The sequence below is a fragment of the Salvelinus namaycush genome, chromosome 3 (assembly GCF_016432855.1).
Source record: "Salvelinus namaycush isolate Seneca chromosome 3, SaNama_1.0, whole genome shotgun sequence".
In the NCBI taxonomy this organism is placed as follows: domain Eukaryota; kingdom Metazoa; phylum Chordata; class Actinopteri; order Salmoniformes; family Salmonidae; genus Salvelinus; species Salvelinus namaycush.
The window spans coordinates 83,426,040-83,453,711 of NC_052309.1; the positions used below are offsets into that span (position 1 = coordinate 83,426,040).

General features: G+C 46.0%; 1 protein-coding gene across 1 annotated transcript; it reads left to right on the forward strand.

Moving 5' to 3' along the window:
• The first annotated feature begins 39 nt into the window (after positions 1–39).
• tbc1d16 (TBC1 domain family, member 16) lies at positions 40–27,672 on the forward strand. The gene is made up of 13 exons (XM_038989350.1): positions 40–123; positions 5,621–5,827; positions 6,862–7,024; positions 7,308–7,628; positions 15,516–15,710; positions 15,938–16,085; positions 16,277–16,441; positions 16,791–16,939; positions 19,080–19,214; positions 20,695–20,881; positions 21,052–21,231; positions 21,624–21,770; positions 26,057–27,672. Exons 2-13 carry the CDS (start codon positions 5,653–5,655, stop codon positions 26,339–26,341), a joined length of 2,250 nt encoding a protein of 749 aa, XP_038845278.1. The 5' UTR covers positions 40–123; positions 5,621–5,652; the 3' UTR covers positions 26,342–27,672.

Below are 27,672 nucleotides of genomic sequence, written 5' to 3' on the forward strand. Positions count from 1 at the left end.
AAACACTCACACCGCGTAACAAAATACCGAAGACGTGACCTCAAACTACACGGATACAACCACCATAAACATCGCTTCGGAATGGATAAGCGGCAAAGACAGTAGTCTCGGGTGGGACAGAGGGTGAGAAAGCAAGACCGCATCGCCTGTGTTTTTGAGTGTGCATTTATTTATTAAGTCCTCTGCTCGCACAGGTGTACACCGATGACCGAGAAGGAATCAAACGACCTCGTTTATTATGGATAAGGTTATGCTGTTGTAGCCTACACGACCCCCTTATTTCCCAAGCTAGGCTATTCCTTTGGCGAACTATGCGGGTTGGTCGGGATGTGCACTGCATGTGATGGGGAGAAATTTGAGGACATAGGCCAGCCAACTAGACTAAAATATGTATTCGTGATGGTAGGCTTAACTACAGATACAATCCCTGCCCGGCCAAACCGATAGCAATGTCGGAGAGGCAGGAGAAGGACCGGGCCCGTGAAAAATAATGGTGCGGCAGCGAGAATCCCGCTGTTTCATCCTCTCCTGTCAAATGGATGTTGCCTGTCATTGATACAATGTGTCAATAGTTGACGTAGCCTCGTCATCACGGACTGCACGCCACTCTTGAGGATACTCATCTGTTACTATGTCGCGTAGGCTATTGATAGCCTACAGCTATAATTTCCATATAGCTATCTCATTGACTTCATATCTATCTGTTTATAGCTATAACAGGGTCAAATTATAGGCCTATGCCTTGTGAATGTGATTTGGGAAGGTGGGCTAAACCAACAATTTTCAGCTCCCATTCGAGTTGTCTCACCTAGGCTACTTCCATTCAAGCTCTACTTTACTAGGTCTAATGTAAACAGAATACGTATTGCTCTGTCTGTGTCTGATACATAGTCTATTGACTCTTTGCTCATGGAAGTGAGTCAGCCTGAGGGATTGCAACTCACTGAGTGCATGTGGTTATTTAAAGTCTTTTAGCTGCCCCCCAGGCAGTGGTTTGGTGTCACAATCCAGATGAACAGGAGAGGCAGGTAATTATGGAAGCCTCCTCTATTCAAATGTCAGCAGCCTGACAAGTTTGTTAGCGTGGCCCGGAGGTGAACTAGGACCCACTGATCTGAGGCACTGGAATCCTCTGCCTGTATAGTCATTGAGGCTGGCAGGACACAGTGGGATACTGTACTGATACACTCGCTCTGTAATCTCGTTGGGGAACGTTTAGTTGTCTCAGAAAATCCTTTTGTTTGAAGTGTTTCTGAACAAAACAACTCCATACAGCAAGGCAGAAGGAGATGAATACTAAATGAGATGAATGGCTGCAGATAAAATGATGACCGACTGCAGACTTCACACTCACAGGAGAGTAACACCTTCTTTGGAAAGCTGTCTCCATTGTTGGAATGCTACAGTAGGACCAGTGTGAGGTGACCGAGGCTGAAGTGGAGGAGACAAGGCAATGTGTGAACACACACTGAGGTGATGACAGCATGGAAGAAGGAGAGAGCATTGTGCTATATCAGTCAGGCTCCCTGCTTAGTCATATGCTGAATATGGAATCATATCACACTCTGACCTCTTCTCGCCCTGCTGCTATCATACCAACCAGAATAACCTCAGGCTATGGATACACACACAGAGAACTGGTTATAGCTGTTTTACCACCAAATAACCTCTAACTTCCCTGTTTTGGTGGAGATCTCCACTGTCTATCAACTGGTTGGGGTAGCTGTTGTCTGGGGTGACCAGAAGGAGAAAAATGGACTATGAGATGTAGCTTTAATCTGCTGAGGTATGGATGGAAGGTCTAGGGGGGTATGGTTGACACTGAACACCTGGTATAGTGAGTTCAGCCTGGTTTACTACTGCTCATTTGCAAGTGGATTCAATGGATTGGCTTTGTTCTGTAAGCAGTTACCATGCAAATGTCCGTGTGAGCAGCTCAGCGCTATGGCCAGAGTGCTTTTAGGATGGTTGTAGTACTGAAGTATAGTGTGTACATGCAGTGTTCTAAGAAAGGTAGCCTAAAAGAGAAACTTCATCATTGTAAAGTGTTACCTGGCCAAATGAGTACATTTGTTGCATTCCTAGGAACCTCACTCACTCTCCCTAGTCTGGTACCCGGTCTTTTTGTGCTGTCCTGCCAACTCCTATGATCATTGTCAGTCCAAAGACTATAGCAGTTGGCAAGACGGCACAAGCATATCTGGGACCAGGCTTCAGTACATACTCACTGGCCTTGCCCGGATTCCAGGGCAGAAGACTTCCTGTCCGAGTCCTGATAAGCCAGTAGGAAGTTACCCCTAGATGCTGATCTTGTGTCAGTTTTGCATTTCCTCCACAAATGGTTAGAAGTGGGAGAGGGGAAGCTGATCCTAAATCTTTACAGAGGGGAAACGTCACCCTGGAGCCCTGTCAACAGGAAGTCAGGGGCATAGAGTTAATCAGAGGAGGTAAACATGGCTACCTCCCAAATGGCACTCTATTCTCTATGTAGCGCAGTACTTTCTACCTCGGCACATAGGGCTCTGGACTAAAGTAGTGCACCATATAGGGGATAGGGTGCCATTTGGGTCACAGGTCATGACGCAGGGTTCTGAGGAAGAGGAAAAGGAGGGAACATTCCACACATTCAGGAATAGTGGGGCACTGGGAATGTGTTCCATGTCATAGACTGTAGTGATAGGGAACTGGGCTACATTATCATAGGGTCGCACAGAGGAACTTACACAGTATGGAGTAATACTGATATGCCAGTAGCGCTAGTGGCCAATTCCAGTCATAGCAGAAAGATTGACTGGAGTGAACAGCAAAATGATTTTGTTTACAGTCCTTGTGTAGTCTCTTTCATCAGCCACTGTGAAAGCTATGAGTCTGGCATGAGACCAGTCATAGTATCTTTCATCAGCCACTGTGAAAGCTATGAGTCTGGCATGTGAGACCAGTCATAGTGTAGTCTCTTTCATCAGCCACTGTGAAAGCTATGAGTCTGACATGAGACCAGTCATAGTCTCTTTCATCAGCCACTGTGAAAGCTATGAGTCTGGCATGTGAGACCAGTCATAGTGTAGTCTCTTTCATCAGCCACTGTGAAAGCTATGAGTCTGGCATGAGACCAGTCATAGTATATTTCATCAGCCACTGTGAACGCTATGAGTCTGGCACGTGAGACCAGTTATAGTATAGTCTCTTTAATCAGCCACTGTGAAAGCTATGAGTCTGGCATGAGACCAGTCATAGTATATTTCATCAGCCACTGTGAAAGCTATGAGTCTGGCATGTGAGACCAGTCATATTGTAGTCTCTTTCATCAGCCACTGTGAAAGCTATGAGTCTGGCATGAGACCAGTCATAGTATATTTCATCAGCCACTGTGAACGCTATGAGTCTGGCACGTGAGACCAGTTATAGTATAGTCTCTTTAATCAGCCACTGTGAAAGCTATGAGTCTGGCATGAGACCAGTCATAGTATATTTCATCAGCCACTGTGAAAGCTATGAGTCTGGCATGTGAGACCAGTCATAGTGTAGTCTCTTTCATCAGCCACTGTGATAGCTATGAGTCTGGCACGTGAGACCAGTCATAGTGTAGTCTCTTTCATCATCCGCTGTGAAAGCTATGAGTCTGGCACGTGAGACAAGTCATAGTGTAGTCTCTTTCATCATCTGCTGTGAAAGCTATGAGTCTGGCATGTGAGACCAGTCATAGTGTAGTCTCTTTCATCAGCCACTGTGAAAGCTATGAGTCTGGCACGTGAGACTAGTCATAGTGTAGTCTCTTTCATCATCCGCTGTGAAAGCTATGAGTCTGGCATGTGAGACCAGTCATAGTTTAGTATCTTTCATCAGCCACTGTGAAAGCTATGAGTCTGGCATGTGAGACCAGACATAGTGCACAGTTGTGTGACATGTTGATCATAGCCATAGATGCTGACATCTGTTAGCTCCTAATAACAGACTAGGATTTCACATAGAATGATTGACCAGGTTTGTGTAGTGTGTGTGTTTATTCAAGGTGGGGGACACACTTGCACACACAAGCCTACACTAACAGAGCCAAGTGTGAGTCAAGATAGTTGACGTGGCATAGGGAAACACTAACTGTGAATCTTTGTTGCATGCCAGGGTTGACTTGTCGGGGTAAGAACACACTAATATTATACAAACATCACAGTGTAACTTGAGTACAAATGTCTGTCACGGCCTTTAAATGAAAGCTCAAACTGTAAGAGAGTTAGCTTTGCCGTGTTAGATTGTATAACGATTATATACGTTGCCTTCACAAAGTATTCACACCCCTCGATTTATGTTATAGCCTGAATGAAAAATGAATCAAATAATATTTTTCACACCCATCTACACACGATAATAATGACAACGTGAGAACATGTTTTTAGAAATGTTAGGACATTTTAAGAGCTTTGCACACCTGGATTGTACAATATTTGCACATTATTCTTTAAAAAATTCTTCAAGCTCTGTCAAGTTGGTTGTTGATCATTGCTAGACAGCCATTTTCAATTCTTGCCATAGATTTTGAAGTAAATTTGAGTCAAAACTGTAACTAGGCTACATTGAAACATTCAATATCGTCTTGGTAAGCAACTCCATTGTATATTTGACCTTGTGTTTTAAGATATTGTCCTGCTGAAAAGTGAACTTGTCTCCCAGTGTCTGTTGGAAAGCAGACTGAACCAGGTTTTCCTCTAGGATCTTGCCTGTGCTTAGCTCTATTTGTTTCTTTTCATACAAAAAATCAAGATTCTCTGGTCAGATGAAACCAAGATTGAACTCTTTGGCCTGAATGTCAAGCGTCACGTCTGGAGGAAACCTGGCACCATCCCTACGGTGAAGCATGGTGGTGGCAGCATCATGCTGTGGGGATATTTTTCAGTGGCAGGGACTGGGAGACTAGTTTGGAACGAGGGAAAGATGAACGGAGCAAAGTACACAGAGATCCTAGATGAGAACCTGCTCAGGACCTCCAACTGGGGCAAGGGTTCACCATCCAACAGGACAAAGACCTTAAGCGTACAGCCAAAACAACGCATGGGAGAATCTCCCCAAATATAGGTATGTCAAGCTTGTAGCGTCAAACCCAAGAAGAATTGAGGCTGTGATCGCTGCCTTAGGTGCGTCAACTAAGTACTTAGTAAAGGTTCTGAAAACTTATGTAAATCTAATTGTATTTGTCACATACACATGTTTAGCAGATGTTATTGCGGGTGTAGCGAAATGCTTGTGTTTCTAGATCCAACAGTGCAGTAATATCTAACAATTCACAACAATACACACAATACGCACAACCTAAAGGTAAAATAATGGAATTAAGGAATATGTAAATGTGATATTTCAGTTTTTATTTTTAATAAATTAGCTAACATAGATTGATGAGGGGGAAAAAACTATTTAATACATTTTAGAATAAGGCTGTAACGTAACAAAATGGAGAAAAAGTCAAGGGGTCTGAATACTTTCCGAAGGCACTGTATATATGATTTGTTAATTTGAATAGGCAAATGTCATACTGTAAAACACTAGTGCCCCATGTCCTCCATTCTGACCTGATTCTGTCTCTCTCCATCCCTGTCCCCCTCTCTCACCTTTCCTCCTCCCCCCACCCCAGAGGATGGGCGCAGAGTCCTGGTGTCGGTGTAGATGTCTCTCGGTCGGCTCTTGCGACGCGCCTCCTCCAAGGCCTCGGACCTCCTGACCTTTAACCCAGGGTCGGCGGGGTCGCGGAATGGCTTGGACGGAGAGATCATCTTCTCCAAGAACAATGTGTGTGTGCACCCTGCCGAGCCCCTGCCGGGCCTGCCCGAACACCACCCAGGTACAGTATATAGCTGTCTAAGAGTCCCCTACATAAGGGTCCTATTCATTAGGGCACACCGTAGCGAACGTCTTTGCAACGGAGAAGAGCATTTCTTATCGGACAAGTTCAGGCAGTCCATTCCTGTTTCAGTCCGTTTTCTTGCATTTGGTGCCTAATACATACAACCCTGGGGTGTATTCAGTGAGCTGAACTATTCTGAACATCACAGACATGTAATGAATAGCACTAACACGATTCCCTATTCTATCTGACCAACAATCATATTTGTTCTACACCATACATTTCTATCTGAATGTTCTGTAACATTACATCCTCCTGAACAGGCCCCAGCTATGACTATAGCGTTCACCTATTCCTCTGCTGTTCTTCTCTTCCCAGTGTGTCCTATAGTGTCTCTCTCTCTTTCCGCCATGTACAGATTAACTCTCACCTGAGAGATATGAGACTGTATGGTTCATTGTCTTTCGTCTCTGCATTTCCTTGTTTGTTCACGAGTCAGATCTCCTTACCTTCTTTTCAGGTTATTTCCTCTTTGTCTCACTTGTTTTGTGTCATACCTAGTAATGTTTCCACGTACAGTATGCCACTGCTTTGCCACCTCTTCCATCATGGTATGGTATGTTAGCTATGGACAGTATGTTTGTGTATCAACTTATTAAGGTTATAGATGTCTAATCTATTATAGTTCTCAGGCCAAAATCTTTTTCCCATGAACCATAAGTCAGATTGACTCCAGGTTTGGTATATCTATCTATCTGACTTCTGGTTCATGGGAAGAAGGTTTTGTCCTGAGGAGAACTGACTTGGTTCAGGCATCCTTTTCTCTTATAGTGTGATCTTCTCAGGTGACTTCGGTGCTTGTGTTTTCTTGTGTGTGTCCTCTCTTTCTCAACCTGTCTCAACCTCTGATGATATGATCTCATCAGGGTGAGTGTGTGTGTTCTTGTTTGTGTTCTTGTCCACATGTCTGTGTTCCTGTGTGTTTGCGGCCATGTTTCTCCATCTCTCTCATGACTCCCTTCTCTCCTCAGGGTACCTGTGTGTGCACATGGAGAAGGATGAGAGCCTGGGAACCACTCTGATCCTAACCTGGGTTCCCAACTCCCGCATCCAGAGACAGGACGAGGAGGCACTGCGTTACATCACCCCAGAGAGCTCACCTGTCCGCAGGAACGCTCGGCGCAGGCCCCGCAGGTAGAGTGGGGAGAGGGGAACGTAATGGACTTCTGTTGGTAGTGATATTGCAATAACTGGTGTTATCGTGAAAACGGCTTGTATCGCGGTAACAGGTTTTATTGCAGTAACTAGTTTTATTGTGATAACTGCTTGTATCCTGACAACTGAGCCTGAACTTTTGTAATTTAGGTGAACACTGTTTCCGGCTGGTGCTTCATTTCCATCTGGTCTTATCTAACTGAATCTCATCCTCTGAAAAACATATTTTACGGTAACACTGTAATGTTAATCCTACCTGCAGGCCCCACTCCCGACACCCTCCTGCCCAGGAGGAAGATGAGGACCGGGAGGAGGAGGAGAGGATCGGGAACGGAACTGGGAATGGAGGGGTCCTGGGTCTGGAGGCCAGCATAGAGCCCCCTCGTCCCCAGCTGCAGCAGTCCCAGTCTGGGGGGGATGAGGGGGATGAGGGGTCCTGTGAGCTGTCGGCTGACGAGGTGAGCAGGGACAGCACCATGGGCTCGGACTCGGACACCACCTTCTCCTCACCCTTCTGCCTGTCGCCTGTCAGCGAGTCCCTCTTTGAGAGCAGCGGCTCTGTGTTCCTGGACAATGAGAGCAGGTGAGCTGGGAGGGGATGGGTTTGTGTGTGTGGATAATACAGACCTTGGTTCAAATTGTAATTTTAATAATTTCAAATACTTTATCAGGGCTTGATTGAGTTTGCATGTTGTCATTAAACCAATAGAAAAAGTCAGGCTAATCCAAATACTAAAAGTATTTCAAAGATTTCCGTATTTGAATGCAGGTCTGTTGTGTGCACGTATTTGTTTGTGACTTGTGTTTGACATGGATACGAATAGGGTGTTTTGGTGAGAAAAATGAAAGTTATTATCAGTTGGAGTTTGTGTGAATTATCTATGCGAGGTAGCTATTGATATGCAGGGCACAAATGGAGCTGTAGTTTCCATGGTATTTATAATTTATGTATGTATTGAATCCAGTCTCTGTCAGTTCAGACGCTGAATATTGGTGTCTTATCTCGCAGTGGAGACATATTGAAATAGTTTAAGCATAGAAGCACATGACAGAAATGCTTTTCCAATTATTTGGGTAGAGAAGCATCCAACTTGTTAAATACATATTTGAAACTGACTGCCTGAATGCCAACAAGAACCTGCAACCATTTGCATAAATATTCAATGTATATTTTAGGTAACTGGCAATTTGATCGTTTCCCCACCACTTTATAAAAAAGTTTTAAAAAGAGGGTGAGAGAGAGCAGCAACAGTTGTCCGTTTTTAAAGGCTATAACCTTGAATAATGTTGAACCCACACTCCAAATGCCAGTTTCTCACCTCACAAGACAGAATTTCTCACCAGATCAAGGTAGTTGTAATAGGCCAAACCTACCACATGGTGGAGCCACAGAGAAGAGCATAAGTACTCTTACTGTCATTGTGGGAGGTTCACACTTCACACAGCATTTTTTCAATTAAACCTTTATTTAACTAGGCAGGTCTGTAAATGAGAATTTGTTCTTAACTATTACTGCCTCCCAAGGCTGGATGTGTGCACTCTGTAGGGAGAGAAAGGGCTGTTAAAGCAGATCATTACAAGGTTATGGTAATATCCTGTAGATGTAGGTTCTTATTGGCAACATGGGCCAAAACACACACATTGTCCTTCGCTAAATCAATCCATTTAAAGCAGCTTAGTTAGCAGTTAGGAGTTAGCAGTTAGCACACACATTCCTTATATGGTCCATGCAGGAATTCTACCGACAGCCTTGGTGTTGCCAACACTCTGCTCCAACCAACTAAACCATCTGGACTAAACCACTATCATGTTGCTGTACTGACCTTATGGCCATTCTCCTTTATACATCCCTCAGAGGTCGTTTCCACACAGAGGTATTTGGCCAGAAACACAGCCCAGGATGAGGGAGTTTGAAGTGTGTGTGTGTGTTTGTCCATTTAACACTAAGTGCAGTTAGTGTGTGACTTGGCAGCTTTCTCTTGCACTGCCTCTAACCTTTTCTTCCTCTCCCTCTCTCTTTCTCTTTTTCTTCCTTTCTCTTTTTCACTCGTTCTCTCGCTCTCTCTCTCTCTTTCTCTCTCTTTATCCTTCGCTAATGTTTCTCTTTAACCCAATCTCCATTTTTTTCTCCCTGTACTTCCTCTCCCCCTCTTCACTCCCTCTCCCTCCCTGGGTCTGTGTGAAACTCTCTTTGATTCCTCCCTGCTCCTGGGGTTGTTGTGCTGGGCTGTGTGTCAACTGGGTGGATTAGAGGAATGGAGAGTGGTCTGGTCCGGGCCTACAGGCAGCAGCCAACCCCTCTGGAACAGCACAGCTCTCAGCTTTAATTGACACTGTTAAGGGGCCTGGGACTGGAAACATGTCACTAGGAATCATGCAGAGAGAAATAATCTGTGTGTAAGAAAGTGAGTGGGGAGAGGGAGAAAGAGGCCGTGTGTAAGAAAGCGAGAGAGTACATTATGTTGGTGTGTGGGAGAGACTGTGTATTGTAGCTTGTATGTGTGTGTGTGTGCATGCATACGTGTTCACAATGCTATTATTGTTTCACACTTTTGAAACTCTCATCTATATGGTTAAGCTATTAGTGGCTCCAGTACAGCATCTACAGTTGAAGTCGGAAGTTTACAAACACTTAGGTAGGATGCCATTTTCAACCACTCCACAAATTTCTTGTTAACAAACTATAGTTTGGCAAGTCGGTTAGGACATCTACTTTGTGCATGACACAAGTAATCTTTCCAACAATTGTTTACAGACAGATTATTTCACTTATAATTCACTGTATCACAATTCCAGTGGGTCAGAAGTTAACATACACTAAGTTGACTGTGCCTTTAAACAGCTTGGAAAATTCAAGAAAATTATGTCATGGATTTAGAAGCTTCTGATAGGCTAGTTGACATCATTTGAGTCAATTGGAGGTGTGGATGTATTTCAAGGCCTACCTTCAAACTCGGTGCCTCTTTGCTTGACATCATGGGAAAATCAAAAGAAATCAGCCAAGACCTCAGAAAATAAATGGTAGACCTCCACAAGTCTTATTCATCCTTGAGAGCAATTTCCAAACGCTTGAAGGTACCACATTCATCTGTACAAACAATAGTACGCAAGTATAAACACCATGGGACCACGCAGCCGTCATACCTCTCAGGAAGGAGATGCGTTCTGTCTCCTAGAGATGAACGTACTTTCAGTCCTATAGAAAATGTGTGGGCAGAACTGGAAAAGCATGTGTAAGCAAGGAGGCCTACAAACCTGACTCAGTTACACCAGCTCTGGCAGGAGGAATGGGCCAAAATTCACCCAACTTATTGTGGGAAGCAAGTGGAAGGCTACCCAAAACATTTGATCCAAGTTAAACAATTTAAAGGCAATGCTACCAAATAATAATTGAGTTTATGTAAGCGTCTGACCCACTGGGAATGTGATTAAATAAATAAAAGCTGAAATAAACAATTCTCTCATATTATTCTGACATTTCACATTCTTAAAATAAAGTGGTGATCCTAACTGACCTAATACAGGGAATTTTTACTAGGATTAAATGTCAGGATTTGTGAAACTGAGTTTAAATGTATTTGGCTAAGGTGTATGTAAACTTCCGTCTTCAACTGTATATGGCTCCAGTACAGCATCTATATGGCTCCAGTACAGTATTCTAAACCACTGAATGTAGTGCGTCTGTAGGACAACAGTACAGCATCTATATGGCTCCAGTACAGTATTCTAAACCACTGAATGTAGTGCGTCTGTAGGTCAAAATTAAAACTTTTAAATTCATAATGTATCTCAAGTATTTTGCTGCCCTGTACAATTGTTAGAATCCTTAACATAGGTAATTAAATGATAGTGAATTTCCATGCAAATGTACAGTAATATATTTATATAACATAAAACCTATTTTTAGCTCTCCTCCTCTCCCTGCCCTCCCCAGAGTTTTGATTAGATGTTTTTATACTAAACAAAAATATGAGCGCAACACGTAATGTGTTGGTCCCCTGTTTCATGAGCTGAAATATAAGATCTCAGAAATGTTCCATACGAACAAAAAGCTTTTTTCTCTCAAATGTTGTGCACGAATTTGTTTACATCCCTGTTAGTGAGCATTTCTCCTTTGTCAAGATAATCCATCCACCTGACAGGTGTGGCATATCAAGAAGCTGATTAAATAGCATGATCATTACACAGGTGCACCTTATGCTGGGAACATTTGTTTTTTCACAAAAAAGTCCAAAGATGTTTTGAGGGAGCATACAATTGGCATGCTGACTGCAGGAATGTCCACCAGAGCTGTTGCTAGATAATTTAATGTTTATTTCTCTACCATAAGCCGCCTCCAACATAGTTTTAGAGAATTTGGCAGAGCCCAACCGGCTTCATAATCGCAGACCACGTGTAACCACGCCAGCCCAGGTTCTCCACATCCGGCTTCTTCACCTGCGGGATCGTCTGAGAACAACCACCTGGACAGCTGATGAAACTGTGGATTTGCACAACTGAAGAATTTCTGTACAAACTGTCAGAAACTGTCTCAGGGAAGCTCATCTGCGTGCTGGTCATCCTCACTAGGGGCTTGACCTGACTGCAGTTCACCAACTTCAGGGGGCAAATTCTCACCTTCGACGGCCACTGGCATGCTGGAGAAGTGTGCTCTTCATGGATTAATTTCAGTTTCAACTGTAACGGTCAGATGGCGTCGTGTGGGCGAGTGGTTTGCTGATGTCAACGTTGTGACCTGAGTGTCCCATGGTGGGGTTATGGTATGGGCAGACATAAGCTATGAACAAACACAATTACATTTTATCGATGGCAATTTTGAATGCACAGAGATACCATGACGAGATCCTAATTGTCGTGCCATTCATCTGCCGCCATCACCTCATGTTTCAGCATGATTATTTACTGCCCCATGTCACAAGGATCTGGACACAACTCCTGGAAGCTGAAAATGTCCCAGTTCTTCCATGGTCTGCATACTCACCAGACATGTCACACACTGAGCATGTTTGGGATGCTCTGGATCTACGCGTACTACAGCGTGTTCCAATTCCTGCCAATATCCAGCAACTTCGCACAGCCATTGAGGAGTGGGACAACATTCCACAGGCCACAATCAACAGCCTGATCAACTCTATGCGATGGAGATGTGTCGCACTGCGTGAAGCAAATGGTGGTCACACCAGATACTGACTGGTTTTCTGATCCCCTACATTTTCTTCAAGGTATCTGTGACCAACGGATACATTTCTGTAGTCCAGTCATGTAAATCCATAGATTAGGGCCTAATGAATCTGTTACAATTGACTGATTTCCTCATATGAACTGTAATTCAGTAAAATCGTTGAAATTGTTGCGTATTTGTGTATTTAATTCAGATCCCCATTAGCTGTTGAAAAAGCAGCAGCCACACAACATAGACCATGACAACTTGCAGAACACTAATAGATAAGAACACTAATGTAAAGCTACATTTAAAACATCTAAAGGAAACTGTGTTAGTGTGTCTCTTCACAGTCCACGTTGTTCCTTGAGGTGTTTACTGCCCCATTTACCATATCATTTTCCCAGCCTCTATTCTTACTTGGGGACTGTGTTTTTGAGCTGTGATAACTGGCTGAAAAGACAACTTGGTACTTTCACCACATCAATATTTCTTACAGCGATCGACAGTGATTCAGTCAATCTCTCGTCCACTCTGAGCCAGGAGCGACTGATATGCATATTATTCACATTGGCCCTCCATGTACAGTTGAGGGCCAGACGTGCTGCTCTGTTCTGTGCCAGCTGCAGCTTTTCTAGGTATTTTTTTGCCGCACCTGACCGTACAACTGTTTGGTTGCATGTGATGTAAAAAAATCTGAGCATCTCTTTATCACAGACAGACCTCTCCCCATCTTTACAACAATGCAATCAATATGCTTTGCCCTTGACAGTTTACAATCTAATAGAACACCAAGAAGTGTAGTCTCTTCTACTTGCTCAACAGCCACATTATTCATTGAGTTTAGGGACCATGGGGGTTGAGCCCCAGGCTCTGGTTCTCAGGGTGACGCCAGAGCTCTGTCCCTAGGGTAGAGCATCACGTAGGTGGGGAGCTTGTAGCTGTAGCTCCCCTGACGAGGGACATGCCATTTAAACAGCTTTTCCATCAAAACATGCTGTTGACATATACTGAGTGCACTAAACATTAAGAACACCTTCCTAATATTGAGTTGCACCCCCCCAAACCCCCCCACCAGTATATGTCCTGGTGGCTGCCCTCAGAACAGCCTCAATTTGTCGGGGCATGGACTCTACAAGGTGTCAAGCGTTCCACAGGGATGCTGACCCATGTTGACTCCAATGCTTCCCACAGTTGTCAAATTGGCTGGATGTCATTTGGGTGGTGGACCATTCTTGATACCCACCGGAAACTGTTGTGCACTTAAATCTGTTGTCTTGCCCATTCACCCTCTGAATGACATACATACATACAATCTGTTGTCTTGCCCATTCACCCTCTGAATGACATACATACATACAATCTGTTGTCTTGCCCATTCACCCTCTGAATGCCATACATACATACAATCTGTTGTCTTGCCCATTCACCCTCTGAATGCCATACATACAATCTGTTGTCTTGCCCATTCACCCTCTGAATGCCACACATACATACATACAATCCATGTCTCGATTGTCTCACAGCTTGAAAACCCTTCTTTAACCTGTCTCCTCCCCTTCATCTACACTTATTGAAGTGGATTTAACAAGTGACATCAATAAGGGGTCATAGCTTTCACCTGGATTCAGTCTATGTCATGGAAAGAGCAGGTGTTACTGATGTTTTGTGCACTCAGTGCATAGTCTATGTATAACACTGTATACATTGGCTATAGTGTAGTCGCTATAGAGAACAGCATCAGCTATTAGTGTGAACATTTAGCATTAGCTAATTGAGATCCACTGATGAGGTAGATGGCATTGAAAACCTCTCCGTAAGCACCCACTTATGTTACTGTAAGCTATCTTCACTTCATTGATTAAGTAGACGACATTTAAAACAGGTCCATGTTCAACACCTTCTGTTGATGCTGATTAGTTAACTGGAAAGACCATAGCGACAGTTAGCTTAGCAATATCTCTGACAGTTACAGTAGTTAGCATGTAGCGCAGTTAAAATATTCCTTTGAGACAATGTTTTAATCAATCAAATGTTGTCAGGTTATATTCAAGCAGACCATTAAGTGTGAGACTTGGTTTCTGTATGTTCTCTCTGCACCTCAATGTAATACAATAGGCCTATGACTCAGACTTGGGTTCAAATACTTAAAAAAATAATTTCAAATGCTTCTGCCGGGCTTGATTGAGTGGCTCCGATAGAAACGTCCCAAATCTGCAAAGCCCACTCACCTGGCACTCCAGACAGGCTAAAGCAAAGGCTCAAAATATTTGAAAGATTTCAAATAGTATTTGAACCCAGGTTTGCTATGACTAGGTTTATATTGAGACAGACAGAATCTCCCCACTTCTCTGTGCTGTAGTGTCCCAGAACTGGGACCTTGTTCATGATTAGATACATGATCCAGAGGGCAGTGAATCTGACCAATGAGGGGAGACCTTGCTGTCTCTGTGGATCTCACATTATTTTCCCATATACAGGTATGTGACGACCCGAGACATGATCAATTCACAACCATTGATTTAGTTTGAAACTGACCAGCTCTGGCTCCTCTCATGGGACCAATAGGCTGTTTGTATTTATTATGGACTTAGAGAAATACTGTTCCATCAGCATACAAGGAAACAGCATTTAAATGTACATGTTTTTCCATATTATTGACTTGTGTTTACCTGCCCCATTTGCAATGAATACATCACTGTGCTTCTCAGGTCTGGCTCTCCGAGACGTGTCTTGGGGTGTGTTTTGGTTGTTAATTGTTTGATTTACCCCCTTACCCAGTTGTGTGTGTGTGTGTGTGTGTTAACGCAGTTGTGGAACCCCCAGCTCAGGTTACAGTGTGGGAAAAACAGTGGCCGTGGGGGAATGACTGGGGAAATTGGAAGGCAGACGCTGTGATTTGTGTGTGTGTGTGCACAGTTTCTGTTGTATGCACTGTGTGTGTGTGACGTGCGTGGTTCCCCCCACAGTAACCGCCATGCATTCTTCTCATTCTCTGTCCCATGGTGTAAGCCAGAACAATCTCAGGACATTAAACAAGAGACCACAACAGGGCAGTAAATAGACTCCTGATATTCAACACTAGTCACAGGCAGTACATAGCCCTCCGGACCCTGTTTGCCATATCTATGCTTATGTGTTGTTAGAATTACATCTGTGTGCAATGCAATGATTCTCCAAAATCATGGTCCCATCAGTTTCCCTTAGACGCTGATCTAAGGTCTGTTTTTCATTTAGCCAGTAATGGTTGTTGGTGTAAGTTAATCTGATCCTATAACCAACTCAACTTCTCCCCGCTCATTTTCTCAGGGAGCTGTGTGATGAGTCCATGACCCATTCGGCTAGCTCCGCCTCCAGCCTGGACAGCCACGCTCCCTCTGAGAACAACAGCCAATCACAGGGCATGCGGTGGGAGGAACAGCAGAAGGTGCTGGCGTTGGAGCAGCTGGGGGGAGTGTTCCGGGTCGACCTGGGTCACATGAGGTCGCTCCGCCTCTTCTTCAGGTCAGCCAGGGGTCATGGGGGGGGGGGGGGGTCATGATGTCTGGATATTTTATGACCTCAGGAACTTTACTCTCATAACTCAATCCAGGAAATGTTTCTGAAATTCTTCTCCAACTGAGAGTTTGCTGTATATGTTATAAGCCATGTTTTAGCAGTGCAGGAACATTGTATGTGTATTTCTTTCAGCCAGTGTTTCTGTATGTTTGAATGGTATGTTGTGATTCCAGTGATGAGGCGTGTAACAGTGGTCAGCTGGTGATCGCCAGCAGGGAGAGCCAGTATAAGGTCCTCCACTTCCACCACGCAGGTCTGGACAAGCTGGCTGAGGTCTTTCAACAGTGGAAGTGCTGCAGAGAGACCCAGCTCAAAGACCAGGTGAGACATGTTAGCATTGGGGCTAGATATCATGTTCCTACAGTGTTAGCATTGTGGCTAGATACCATGTTATTTCAGTGTTAGCATAATGGCTAGTTCCTTTATCTCTCGCTCTCTGCCCCACACCCATCTGTCTCGCTCTCTCTCTGCCCCCCACCTATCGATCTCTTTCTCCTCCCTCTCTCTTCCAGGTAGTGGATGAGAAGTCATGTATGCAGTTCTCCATCCGGAGGCCCACCCTGCCGTCCGCTGAGACCCACCCAGAGGAACGTGTGTACCGCCGCCTGGACGTCACCACCTGGCTCCGACACCTCAACCACAACGGACAGGTGGAGGAGGAGTACAAGCTACGCAAGGTGAGTCTGTAACTGGGATAAGACCTTGGAAGACTGACAGACTTGCTTACATTTGTATACGATCATGTGTCTCTCTATTATGCATGGGAATATTTGGGAACAGATTTCTGAAATAAAAATTACATGGAGCTGATTTCCTGGTGTTTTTAGTCTTATGTCAAACAATGGAAATGCAAAAAAAAACTTTTTCTTTTTACAAAATTCTTGGGGGCCAAATAAAACCACCTGCAGCACTAATTCGGCCCATGGGCCACCAGTTGGGGAACCCTGGTGTAGTTACTGTAGCTAACATTGTTGAATTCTAGACTTCTACTACCCAGGCTGATCATGTCCTCTCTGTCCCCCCCAGGCCATCTTCTTTGGGGGCATTGACCCTTCCATCCGCGGGGAGGTGTGGCCCTTCTTACTGCACTACTACAGCTGTGACTCCTCCTCCCAGGAGAGAGAGGCCTGGAGACTGCAGAAACGCTCCGAGTACCATCACATCCAGCAGAGGAGGTAGGTGGCTGGGGGGTTTACTATAACTAATGGCTCTCCATCCAGGGGAGCTGCACTGCTGCTGACCACGTGTGTGTGTGTGTGGGGGGGGGGTTCTATTGTGTTGTTTTCGATGAAAGAAGGACATTCATGTGGTTAATTTATACAAAGGAATAAGGTGGCACCAAGCCATATCCTGCTCACTGTTACACACACACAGACACACACACACACAGAGACACACACACACACACAGAGACACACACACACAGAGACACACACACACAGAGACACACACACACAGAGACACACACACACACACACACACACAGACACACACACACACACACACACACCTTGTGGTTTCACTTTGCAAATGGAGCAATCAATAGACACAATTACAGAACGTGTTATGGGAGTGCTGGGTGTAAATTAACAGGCCTCCTGGGTAAAAACATGTAATCGCTGATCAAATCATATTCTCATATTCTATCAATATAATGACTACAGCTCGATACGCACACACCACGCACGCAGGCACCACGCACGCAGGCACCACGCACGCAGGCACCACGCACGCAGGCACCACGCACGCAGGCACCACACACCACGCACGCAGGCACCACACACCACGCACGCAGGCACCACACACCACGCACGCAGGCACCACACACCACGCACGCACACACTAAAAGAGAGTAAATGGTGCAACCAGTCAGTTTATTTTAGCCTCCCAGCGTTACTTGTCTGTGTGTCTGTCCCTAATTTGAGTCATTTAGCAGACGCTTGTCCAGAGCGACTTACAGGAGCAATTAGGGTTAAGTGCCTTGATCAAGGGCACATTGGCAGATGTTTCACCTAGTCGTCTTGGATATTCGAACCAGCGACCTTTTGGTTAATGGCCGTACGCTCTTAACCGCTAGGCTACCTAAGCTTCCACACAGTGTGCATGTGTGCGCAAGTGTGTGTGCACGAGTGCACAGAATTGATATGATAATTGGCCGGTCTTCAGCGGAATGGCGTATTAACCTTTAGAATACATCAGAAGATGTAATCCAAACCAGCCAATTAGACGCTCTATTCCTCGTGTGATGTGATGAGACTGATGGAAAAACACTTGACTGAGCCTCCAGGGGCCATTGGCTCATCATTAAGACCCTGGAACTACAGTCTCTGCCTTCTAAAGGTGGTGGCACCGGTAACACTCTGCTTAAAGCCTGCAGATGTAATGCATTATGATGCAGGTATAATAACTGATTAGACTTGTCATGAACATGTATGACACCCTTATAATCATCTGTTTGTGATCCTGACTAAAGACCAGCCCCTGTTAATTAAATCATTTAGTTCTATATGGAAATATAACATTAGATTATATATGTATAAGTCACATTTTGAAGAATCAATTATTGCTTGTTTGATTTGATGTTCTGTGCTGTAGCCAGTACTGTTGAAGATGTTAAACATGGATGATCCTGCTGGAGAGGAGAGAGATGTCAATATATACCTGTTCTGAACAAACACTGGAGGAGGAGAGGGTTGTGGAGAGTTGATTCAGTTTGCTCGTCTATTTTCTACAAGGTTTGATGTCTCTGTGGTCTTACATGTTAATGTTGAGTTACACGATTAGGGGATTCTGGTAGCAGGACCAGGTACAGCTGCTGACAGTTCTCCAGAAAGGGAGGGAGAGGCATGGAGGGAGAGAGGGGACAAGGGACTGGGAGAGAGGGATCAAGGGACTGGGAGAGAGAAGGAGTGAGGGAAGAGACACCGAGGGAGAGGCAGACAAACACAGACCCAGAAAGTAAACAGTTGCGTGAAGTTGCATCAGGCCTAGTGTTATTGTTCCTGGCGAGGCTCAATGGAAAACAAATAGTGTTAATTAAATCCCCTCTGCTCTGCTCGTTAGGGTAGGGGTCAGGTTCTCAGCCAGAGAGTGATGGCAGGGGGTTAGGGTTAGATCATAGGTTGTTTAAGTGGTTTACAGTGCTCCAACATCCTAACCCTACCCTTTTTCTGACATCCTATCAAGGGTTAAATGAAAAGTAAATTTTTGAAGTTGAGTAACTGCCTTTCAGTTTGGTTGACATTAGTGCATAGCCCCAGTATTTAACCCAGTTTAAAACCCCTTCCTCCCCGTGTCTGTCCCTGCCATCCCCAGGTTGTCTATGAGTCCTGAGGAGCACAGTGACTTCTGGAGGAAGGTTCAGTTCACCGTGGATAAGGACGTGGTGAGAACAGACCGCAGCAACCACTTCTTCAGGGGAGAGAACAACCCCAATGTGGAGATCATGAGGTCAGGACAGATGGCTCTGTCTGGGCATTTCCCTCTTTTCTCTCTCTTCTCTTACTCTCTCTGCTGTCATTATTTTTCTTTCAATCTTACACTTTCTCTCCCCTACCACTCCTCTTTCTCTTTCCTCTCATCTCTATCCATATCCTTTCCTCTGTCTTTATTTTATATTTCACTCTCTCCTCTCTTACCACTCTTTCTCACTCTTTTCCCCTCCCTTTCTTCCTCACCTTTTCAATTTCTCATAATCTTTCCTATCCCATAGTCCAGTGCACAGGAGGTAATATTGTACGTGAATATCATATTCTGAACCCTGGGGGAAGCTAGCTAATGACTTTCATGCTTTATTGACTCCCAGTAAGTTGTTAGAGCACTAGTTCTGATGCATACTTACAGCTAATAGCTTCCTAAACGAGGAGCTAAAGGCTTTCAGAACCAGGCTGTTTGTTAAGTGACTCTCATGGCTGGATCTCAGTATTGGTAAAAGTAACTGGGTCAAGTAGAGTAGGGGTGGGGGAGGTTAGAACTCTCATGTATTATTATGGCCCAATATTATCTCACCACTTTTCATATTTGTCTTATTCATTCGCTTACTCTGTTTTAATGCCATAGTGTTAATTAGCTTTAAGTTCCTCTGTGTCCACATCACTAAGGAATGATCATGGTCCACACACTCCAACACAGTCGTGAAGGCACAACAACACCTCTTCGCTCTCAGGAGGCTGAAAAGATTTGGCAGGGACCCTCGGATCGTTATAAAGTTCTACAGCTGCACCATTGAGAGCATCTTGACTGGCTGCATCACCGCTTGGTTTGGCAACTGCTTGGCATCCGACCGCAACGCTCTACAGAGGGTAGTGTGTACGGCCCAGTACATCACTGGGGCCAAGCTTCCTGCCATTAATAAGGACCTCTATACCAGGCGGTGTCAAAGGAAGGCCCTAAAAATTGTCAGACTCCAGCCACCCAAGTCATAGACTGTTCTCTTTGCTACCGAACGGAAAGCGGTACCGATGCACCAATTCTGGAACCAACATGACCCTGAACAGCTTCTACCCCCAAACCATAAGACTGCTAAATAGTTAGTCTGGGTAGCTATTGGTTAACTATTTAACTATCTTCATTGACCCTTTTTGCCTTAACTCTTTTGATTCATCGCATACACTGCTGTTACTGTTTATTATCGATCCTGTTACCTTGTTATTATTTCTGCATTTTTCTCTGAATAGTTGGGATGAGAAGTAAGCATTTCACTGTTGGTTTACACCTGTTGTTTACAAAGCATGTGACAAAATCCAATTTGATTTGATCTAATTGATTGTTTTAACGACAGTGTCTAAACATCTATATGACCTGTTGGTTAGTGTGATGGGTTAGTATGACTTTGTATGTATGACTTGGTATGAGGTAATATGTATGACTTGGTATGAGGTGACTATGATCTGTTGATATTGTCTGTGGTGGTGTTCCTCCCTTCCTCCAGGTGTGTGCTGCTGAACTACGCCGTGTTCAACCCAGAGATGGGCTACTGCCAGGGCATGTCTGACCTGGTGGCTCCCCTGCTGACCGAGGTGCAGGACGAGAGTGACACGTTCTGGTGCTTCGTCGGCCTGATGGAGAACACCATCTTCATCAGCTCTCCCCGCGACGAGGACATGGAGAGACAACTGGTAAGGGGACAGAGGGACAGAACGTGTCTCTTTCTCTCCTTTTTATTACACACACTTTTCTCTCTTCTCTCTCGCTATCTGTGATTCTCGTGTTTTATTTTGTGTGTGTGTGTGGCGTTACATTCATATCCACATTAGTGCCCTAACCATCTCTCTCTCCCCCGTTCCAGATGTACCTGAGGGAGCTGTTGCGTCTGATGCTGCCCCGGTTCCACCAGCACCTGACCCAGCTGGGGGAGGACGGGCTACAGCTGCTGTTCTGTCACCGCTGGATCCTACTCTGCTTCAAACGGGAGTTCCCCGACACAGAGGCCCTGCGTATGTGGGAGGCCTGCTGGGCACACTACCAGGTACACAACTTTACATCAGCATACGCACAGCAACATCATGTTGTACATGGCATTGGTGTACACAGAGCAACATCATCTTGTACATGGCATTGGTGTACACAGAGCAACATCATCTTGTACATGGCATTGGTTTACACAGAGCAATATCAAACACACAACATTGGCATACATACACAAATATCAAACAATGTGTGTAATAATGTGTATTAACAACTGTGTGTAACAATGTTAGGAGTTTATAGCCTGGTATAGGTATAACCATCATTCATACAACATACTGCTTATGGAGATTAGAGTTGGATGTAGACACAACCAGACACAGAAACTGTACTGTAGGCAGGCTCTCCACAGTCCAGTATAAATGTGTCAATAACACGCTATCGCTCCCTCAGACGGACTACTTCCATCTGTTTGCGTGTGTGGCCATCATCGTGCTGTACGGTGATGACGTGACGGAGCAGCAGTTAGCCACCGACCAGATGTTGCTCCACTTCAGTAACCTCTCCATGCACATGAACGGGGAGCTGGTGCTGCGCAAGGTAACGCTAGCAGTTAGCCTTAGCATGACGATGCGCTACTCCATCCAAGGCTGGGCCACTTTTCCTCATGCTATGCTAGGCTATACTAGCATGTTATGCAACGCTAGCATTTTACCCTCTAGTTAGCATACTATGGTGGTTGTTTAATTCTTAACTCATCCCCTCAGTGTACACTCATCGACTGCGCCGAATGGATTTAAAAGGAATGGCGTTTGTAATACAACAAAGCATAATAGTCCTTGTTGCTCCCCAGCCCTGAAGGAGTCTTGAAATACTTGCTGTGATCCTGCCATGTTGAGGATTTCTGAGTCATGGCCGGTAGTGTGTGTCTGTCTTCTCCTCATGTTTATGGATGCCATGTTAGAACTGCTGCTGCAGCAACAGCACATTTTAGCATACAGGTGTTAGGACTGTTATAGAACCCCTATCAGATTTGATATCTCTGTGTCTGTGAACAGCTCAGCCCTATTTAGTTTAAATTAGATCACGTTAATTGATTTTGGCTGCGTTAGATCATGTTCTTCCATGTCTGAAGGAGCTATTGATTTAGTCAAATGTTATTCAAATCTCCATGATACTAAGTGTGATGCTGTTTTGCAAGTCTTGAGGTGTAGCTTCTTAGCTGCCTTCTATTTCCTCCTTTCTACGTGTTTTCCTCATGTTTAACCTTTCTCTCCTACTGCCTCTCCTCCAGTCCCTTGTTCTCTCATACACTGCCTCTCCTCCAGTCCCTTGTTCTCTCATACACTGCCTCTCCTCCAGTCCCTTGTTCTCTCATACTGCCTCTCCTCCAGTCCCTTGTTCTCTCATACACTGCCTCTCCTCCAGTCCCTTGTTCTCTCATACACTGCCTCTCCTCCAGTCCCTTGTTCTCTCATACACTGCCTCTCCTCCAGTCCCTTGTTCTCTCATACACTGCCTCTCCTCCAGTCCCTTGTTCTCTCATACTGCCTCTCCTCCAGTCCCTTGTTCTCTCATACACTGCCTCTCCTCCAGTCCCTTGTTCTCTCATACACTGCCTCTCCTCCAGTCCCTTGTTCTCTCATACTGCCTCTCCTCCAGTCCCTTGTTCTCTCATACACTGCCTCTCCTCCAGTCCCTTGTTCTCTCATACACTGCCTCTCCTCCAGTCCCTTGTTCTCTCATACACTGCCTCTCCTCCAGTCCCTTGTTCTCTCATACACTGCCTCTCCTCCAGTCCCTTGTTCTCTCATACACTGCCTCTCCTCCAGTCCCTTGTTCTCTCATACACCGCCTCTCCTCCAGTCCCTTGTTCTCTCATACACCGCCTCTCCTCCAGTCCCTTGTTCTCTCATACACCGCCTCTCCTCCAGTCCCTTGTTCTCTCATACACCGCCTCTCCTCCAGTCCCTTGTTCTCTCATACACTGCCTCTCCTCCAGTCCCTTGTTCTCTCATACACTGCCTCTCCTCCAGTCCCTTGTTCTCTCATACACTGCCTCTCCTCCAGTCCCTTGTTCTCTCATACACTGCCTCTCCTCCAGTCCCTTGTTCTCTCATACACTGCCTCTCCTCCAGTCCCTTGTTCTCTCATACACTGCCTCTCCTCCAGTCCCTTGTTCTCTCATACACTGCCTCTCCTCCAGTCCCTTGTTCTCTCATACACTGCCTCTCCTCCAGTCCCTTGTTCTCTCATACACTGCCTCTCCTCCAGTCCCTTGTTCTCTCATACACTGCCTCTCCTCCAGTCCCTTGTTCTCTCATACACTGCCTCTCCTCCAGTCCCTTGTTCTCTCATACACTGCCTCTCCTCCAGTCCCTTGTTCTCTCATACACTGCCTCTCCTCCAGTCCCTTGTTCTCTCATACACTGCCTCTCCTCCAGTCCCTTGTTCTCTCATACACTGCCTCTCCTCTAGTCCCTTGTTCTCTCATACACTGCCTCTCCTCCAGTCCCTTGTTCTCTCATACACTGCCTCTCCTCCAGTCCCTTGTTCTCTCATACACTGCCTCTCCTCCAGTCCCTTGTTCTCTCATACACTGCCTCTCCTCCAGTCCCTTGTTCTCTCATACACTGCCTCTCCTCCAGTCCCTTGTTCTCTCATACACTGCCTCTCCTCCAGTCCCTTGTTCTCTCATACACTGCCTCTCCTCCAGTCCCTTGTTCTCTCATACACTGCCTCTCCTCCAGTCCCTTGTTCTCTCATACACTGCCTCTCCTCCAGTCCCTTGTTCTCTCATACACTGCCTCTCCTCCAGTCCCTTGTTCTCTCATACACTGCCTCTCCTCCAGTCCCTTGTTCTCTCATACACTGCCTCTCCTCCAGTCCCTTGTTCTCTCATACACTGCCTCTCCTCCAGTCCCTTGTTCTCTCATACACTGCCTCTCCTCCAGTCCCTTGTTCTCTCATACACTGCCTCTCCTCCAGTCCCTTGTTCTCTCATACACCGCCTCTCCTCCAGTCCCTTGTTCTCTCATACACCGCCTCTCCTCCAGTCCCTTGTTCTCTCATACACCGCCTCTCCTCCAGTCCCTTGTTCTCTCATACACCGCCTCTCCTCCAGTCCCTTGTTCTCTCATACACCGCCTCTCCTCCAGTCCCTTGTTCTCTCATACACCGCCTCTCCTCCAGTCCCTTGTTCTCTCATACACCGCCTCTCCTCCAGTCCCTTGTTCTCTCATACGCCGCCTCTCCTCCAGTCCCTTGTTCTCTCATACGCCGCCTCTCCTCCAGTCCCTTGTTCTCTCATACGCCGCCTCTCCTCCAGTCCCTTGTTCTCTCATACGCCGCCTCTCCTCCAGTCCCTTGTTCTCTCATACGCCGCCTCTCCTCCAGTCCCTTGTTCTCTCATACGCCGCCTCTCCTCCTGTCCCTTGTTCTCTCATACGCCGCCTCTCCTCCAGTCCCTTGTTCTCTCATACGCCGCCTCTCCTCCAGTCCCTTGTTCTCTCATACGCCGCCTCTCCTCCAGTCCCTTGTTCTCTCATACGCCGCCTCTCCTCCAGTCCCTTGTTCTCTCATACGCCGCCTCTCCTCCAGTCCCTTGTTCTCTCATACGCCGCCTCTCCTCCTGTCCCTTGTTCTCTCATACGCCGCCTCTCCTCCTGTCCCTTGTTCTCTCATACGCCGCCTCTCCTCCTGTCCCTTGTTCTCTCATACGCCGCCTCTCCTCCTGTCCCTTGTTCTCTCATACGCCGCCTCTCCTCCAGTCCCTTGTTCTCTCATACGCCGCCACTCCTCCTGTCCCTTGTTCTCTCATACGCCGCCTCTCCTCCTGTCCCTTGTTCTCTCATACGCCGCCTCTCCTCCTGTCCCTTGTTCTCTCATACGCCGCCTCTCCTCCTGTCCCTTGTTCTCTCATACGCCGCCTCTCCTCCTGTCCCTTGTTCTCTCATACGCCGCCACTCCTCCAGTCCCTTGTTCTCTCATACGCCGCCACTCCTCCAGTCCCTTGTTCTCTCATACGCCGCCACTCCTCCAGTCCCTTGTTCTCTCATACGCCGCCACTCCTCCAGTCCCTTGTTCTCTCATACGCCGCCACTCCTCCAGTCCCTTGTTCTCTCATACGCCGCCTCTCCTCCAGTCCCTTGTTCTCTCATACGCCGCCTCTCCTCCAGTCCCTTGTTCTCTCATACGCCGCCTCTCCTCCAGTCCCTTGTTCTCTCATACGCCGCCTCTCCTCCAGTCCCTTGTTCTCTCATACGCCGCCTCTCCTCCAGTCCCTTGTTCTCTCATACGCCGCCTCTCCTCCAGTCCCTTGTTCTCTCATACGCCGCCTCTCCTCCAGTCCCTTGTTCTCTCATACGCCGCCTCTCCTCCAGTCCCTTGTTCTCTCATACGCCGCCTCTCCTCCAGTCCCTTGTTCTCTCATACGCCGCCTCTCCTCCAGTCCCTTGTTCTCTCATACGCCGCCTCTCCTCCAGTCCCTTGTTCTCTCATACGCCGCCTCTCCTCCAGTCCCTTGTTCTCTCATACGCCGCCTCTCCTCCAGTCCCTTGTTCTCTCATACGCCGCCTCTCCTCCAGTCCCTTGTTCTCTCATACGCCGCCTCTCCTCCAGTCCCTTGTTCTCTCATACGCCGCCTCTCCTCCAGTCCCTTGTTCTCTCATACGCCGCCTCTCCTCCAGTCCCTTGTTCTCTCATACGCCGCCTCTCCTCCAGTCCCTTGTTCTCTCATACACTGCCTCTCCTCCAGTCCCTTGTTCTCTCATACACTGCCTCTCCTCCAGTCCCTTGTTCTCTCATACTGCCTCTCCTCCAGTCCCTTGTTCTCTCACATGCTCTCTTTCTCTCCATTTCTTCTCTCCCAACCTTTTTACTACCAGGCCCGTAGTCTGCTCTACCAGTTCCGTCTGTTACCCAGAATCCCGTGCAGCCTCCATGACCTGTGTAAGCTGTGCGGTCCAGGGATGTGGGACAGTCGCTACATCCCGGCCGTGGAGTGTTCTGGGGAGCACCCCGACTCCCAGAGCTGCCCCTATGGAGGCACAGCCACCTCCCAGCCCTCTGCCTCCCCGTCGCCCTGCCCCTCACCCAACCCCACCCCACTCCCCGAGGGCAAGAGAGGCTCCAAGACCAGAGACATCTTCATGTTTCGGAAGCAGTCCTGAGTTGAAATAGGGGGGAGGGAGATAATGGTGCTAATTCTAACTGTTGAGTAGATCAGGAGCTGCAGTACCACTTTTCTGCCACTAGGATTCCCAACATACTGTATGTGCTTCTCTTCACACTCTCCTCCTTTTCACAATCCCCATCTTATTAAAGGGATTTTCCACCTGATCCTTTTGTCCGGTGTGACATGGAACACTGCCTTATAAGAATGTATATTTATTTGGAACATTCAGTACCACAGACACTTGGCACTACGGTTCCCATGAAGAAGAAGCTGCTGTTCTGCTATTGGAGGAGATTGGACAATCATCACTCTGTGTTGGACTGTAACCGTTCAGGGTCCACACTGTGGTCTAAGGTTGCTGGACTGGATTCAAGGTGACTCCAACAGTCAAATACTGACTTGAGGTGTGTTGTCGTGATTTGAACTCCATCGAAAGGTTTTCATATGCTCACAATGGAATGTTTGTGTGAAAAATGGAATGATATATTATCTCAGCATATTGCAATCAGGCTGAAGCCTTTTAACACTACACACTTATAAACCTCCATCAACCAAGAGAGGCAAGCTGTCATTTCAACTGTCAGTAAGTTGAAATATTGTTACTTTTCAAATCATATATTTTTTCCGTTCCCTTCAGAGGGAGTGTGTGTATCTGTGGGTTTGCGATTACAATATTTAGCAATATAGTACGATTACATCCTTGCATGAGCAATCCTTTAAGTATAGAGGGCACAACCTGTTTAGCGAATAACACAACGCCCAAAACAGAGGTATATAGGAAACTGTTTCCACAACAAGTTTTCTACAAACATCCTTATCAGATTCCTGTTCAGAAATCTAATTTATTCTCACATTATCAGATGACACTCCCTGTCAGGCAGAAGGAAGGTGGGATTTCATTTATCTTTGATAAGAGGGGATATGAATAAATATGGCATCTATCAAAGCAATAGGGATTGAAAAATGTTTTTTGACCAGATGTAGAGTTTGTGAAAAATATGCGGTGATGGTTGTAGATATCACACCATTACCAGTCAGTGTACAGTTTGGTCAGCTAGCTACATATCGAATACGAGGCAGGATATTAGACAATGTGTTTGTAAGTTTACTTTAAGTTTGTTTTTGTTAAATAATGTCAGACAGGGCGGTTGTGTAAAAGCTCAGAGTGTTTTTGTTTTTTCATATCTAGAAACACATTGACCTCCACCTTGACCTCCAAGTGAATGAGCACCACCATTGTTGTCACTGCACTAAACAATATTATAATTCATTTGATTTGTACAGCACAGCTTCAATCAAATACAATGAAATCTCAAGGTTCTTCAC

Coding starts and splice junctions, on each gene's coding strand:
- tbc1d16 (XM_038989350.1), top strand. CDS start 5,653: ATGTCTCTCGGTCGGCTCTTGCGACGCGCCTCCTCCAAGGCCTCGGAC. Junction 19,215..20,694: donor CCCAATGTGGAGATCATGAG/GTCAGGACAGAT, acceptor CCCTTCCTCCAG/GTGTGTGCTGCTGAACTACG. Junction 21,232..21,623: donor CCTGCTGGGCACACTACCAG/GTACACAACTTT, acceptor TCGCTCCCTCAG/ACGGACTACTTCCATCTGTT.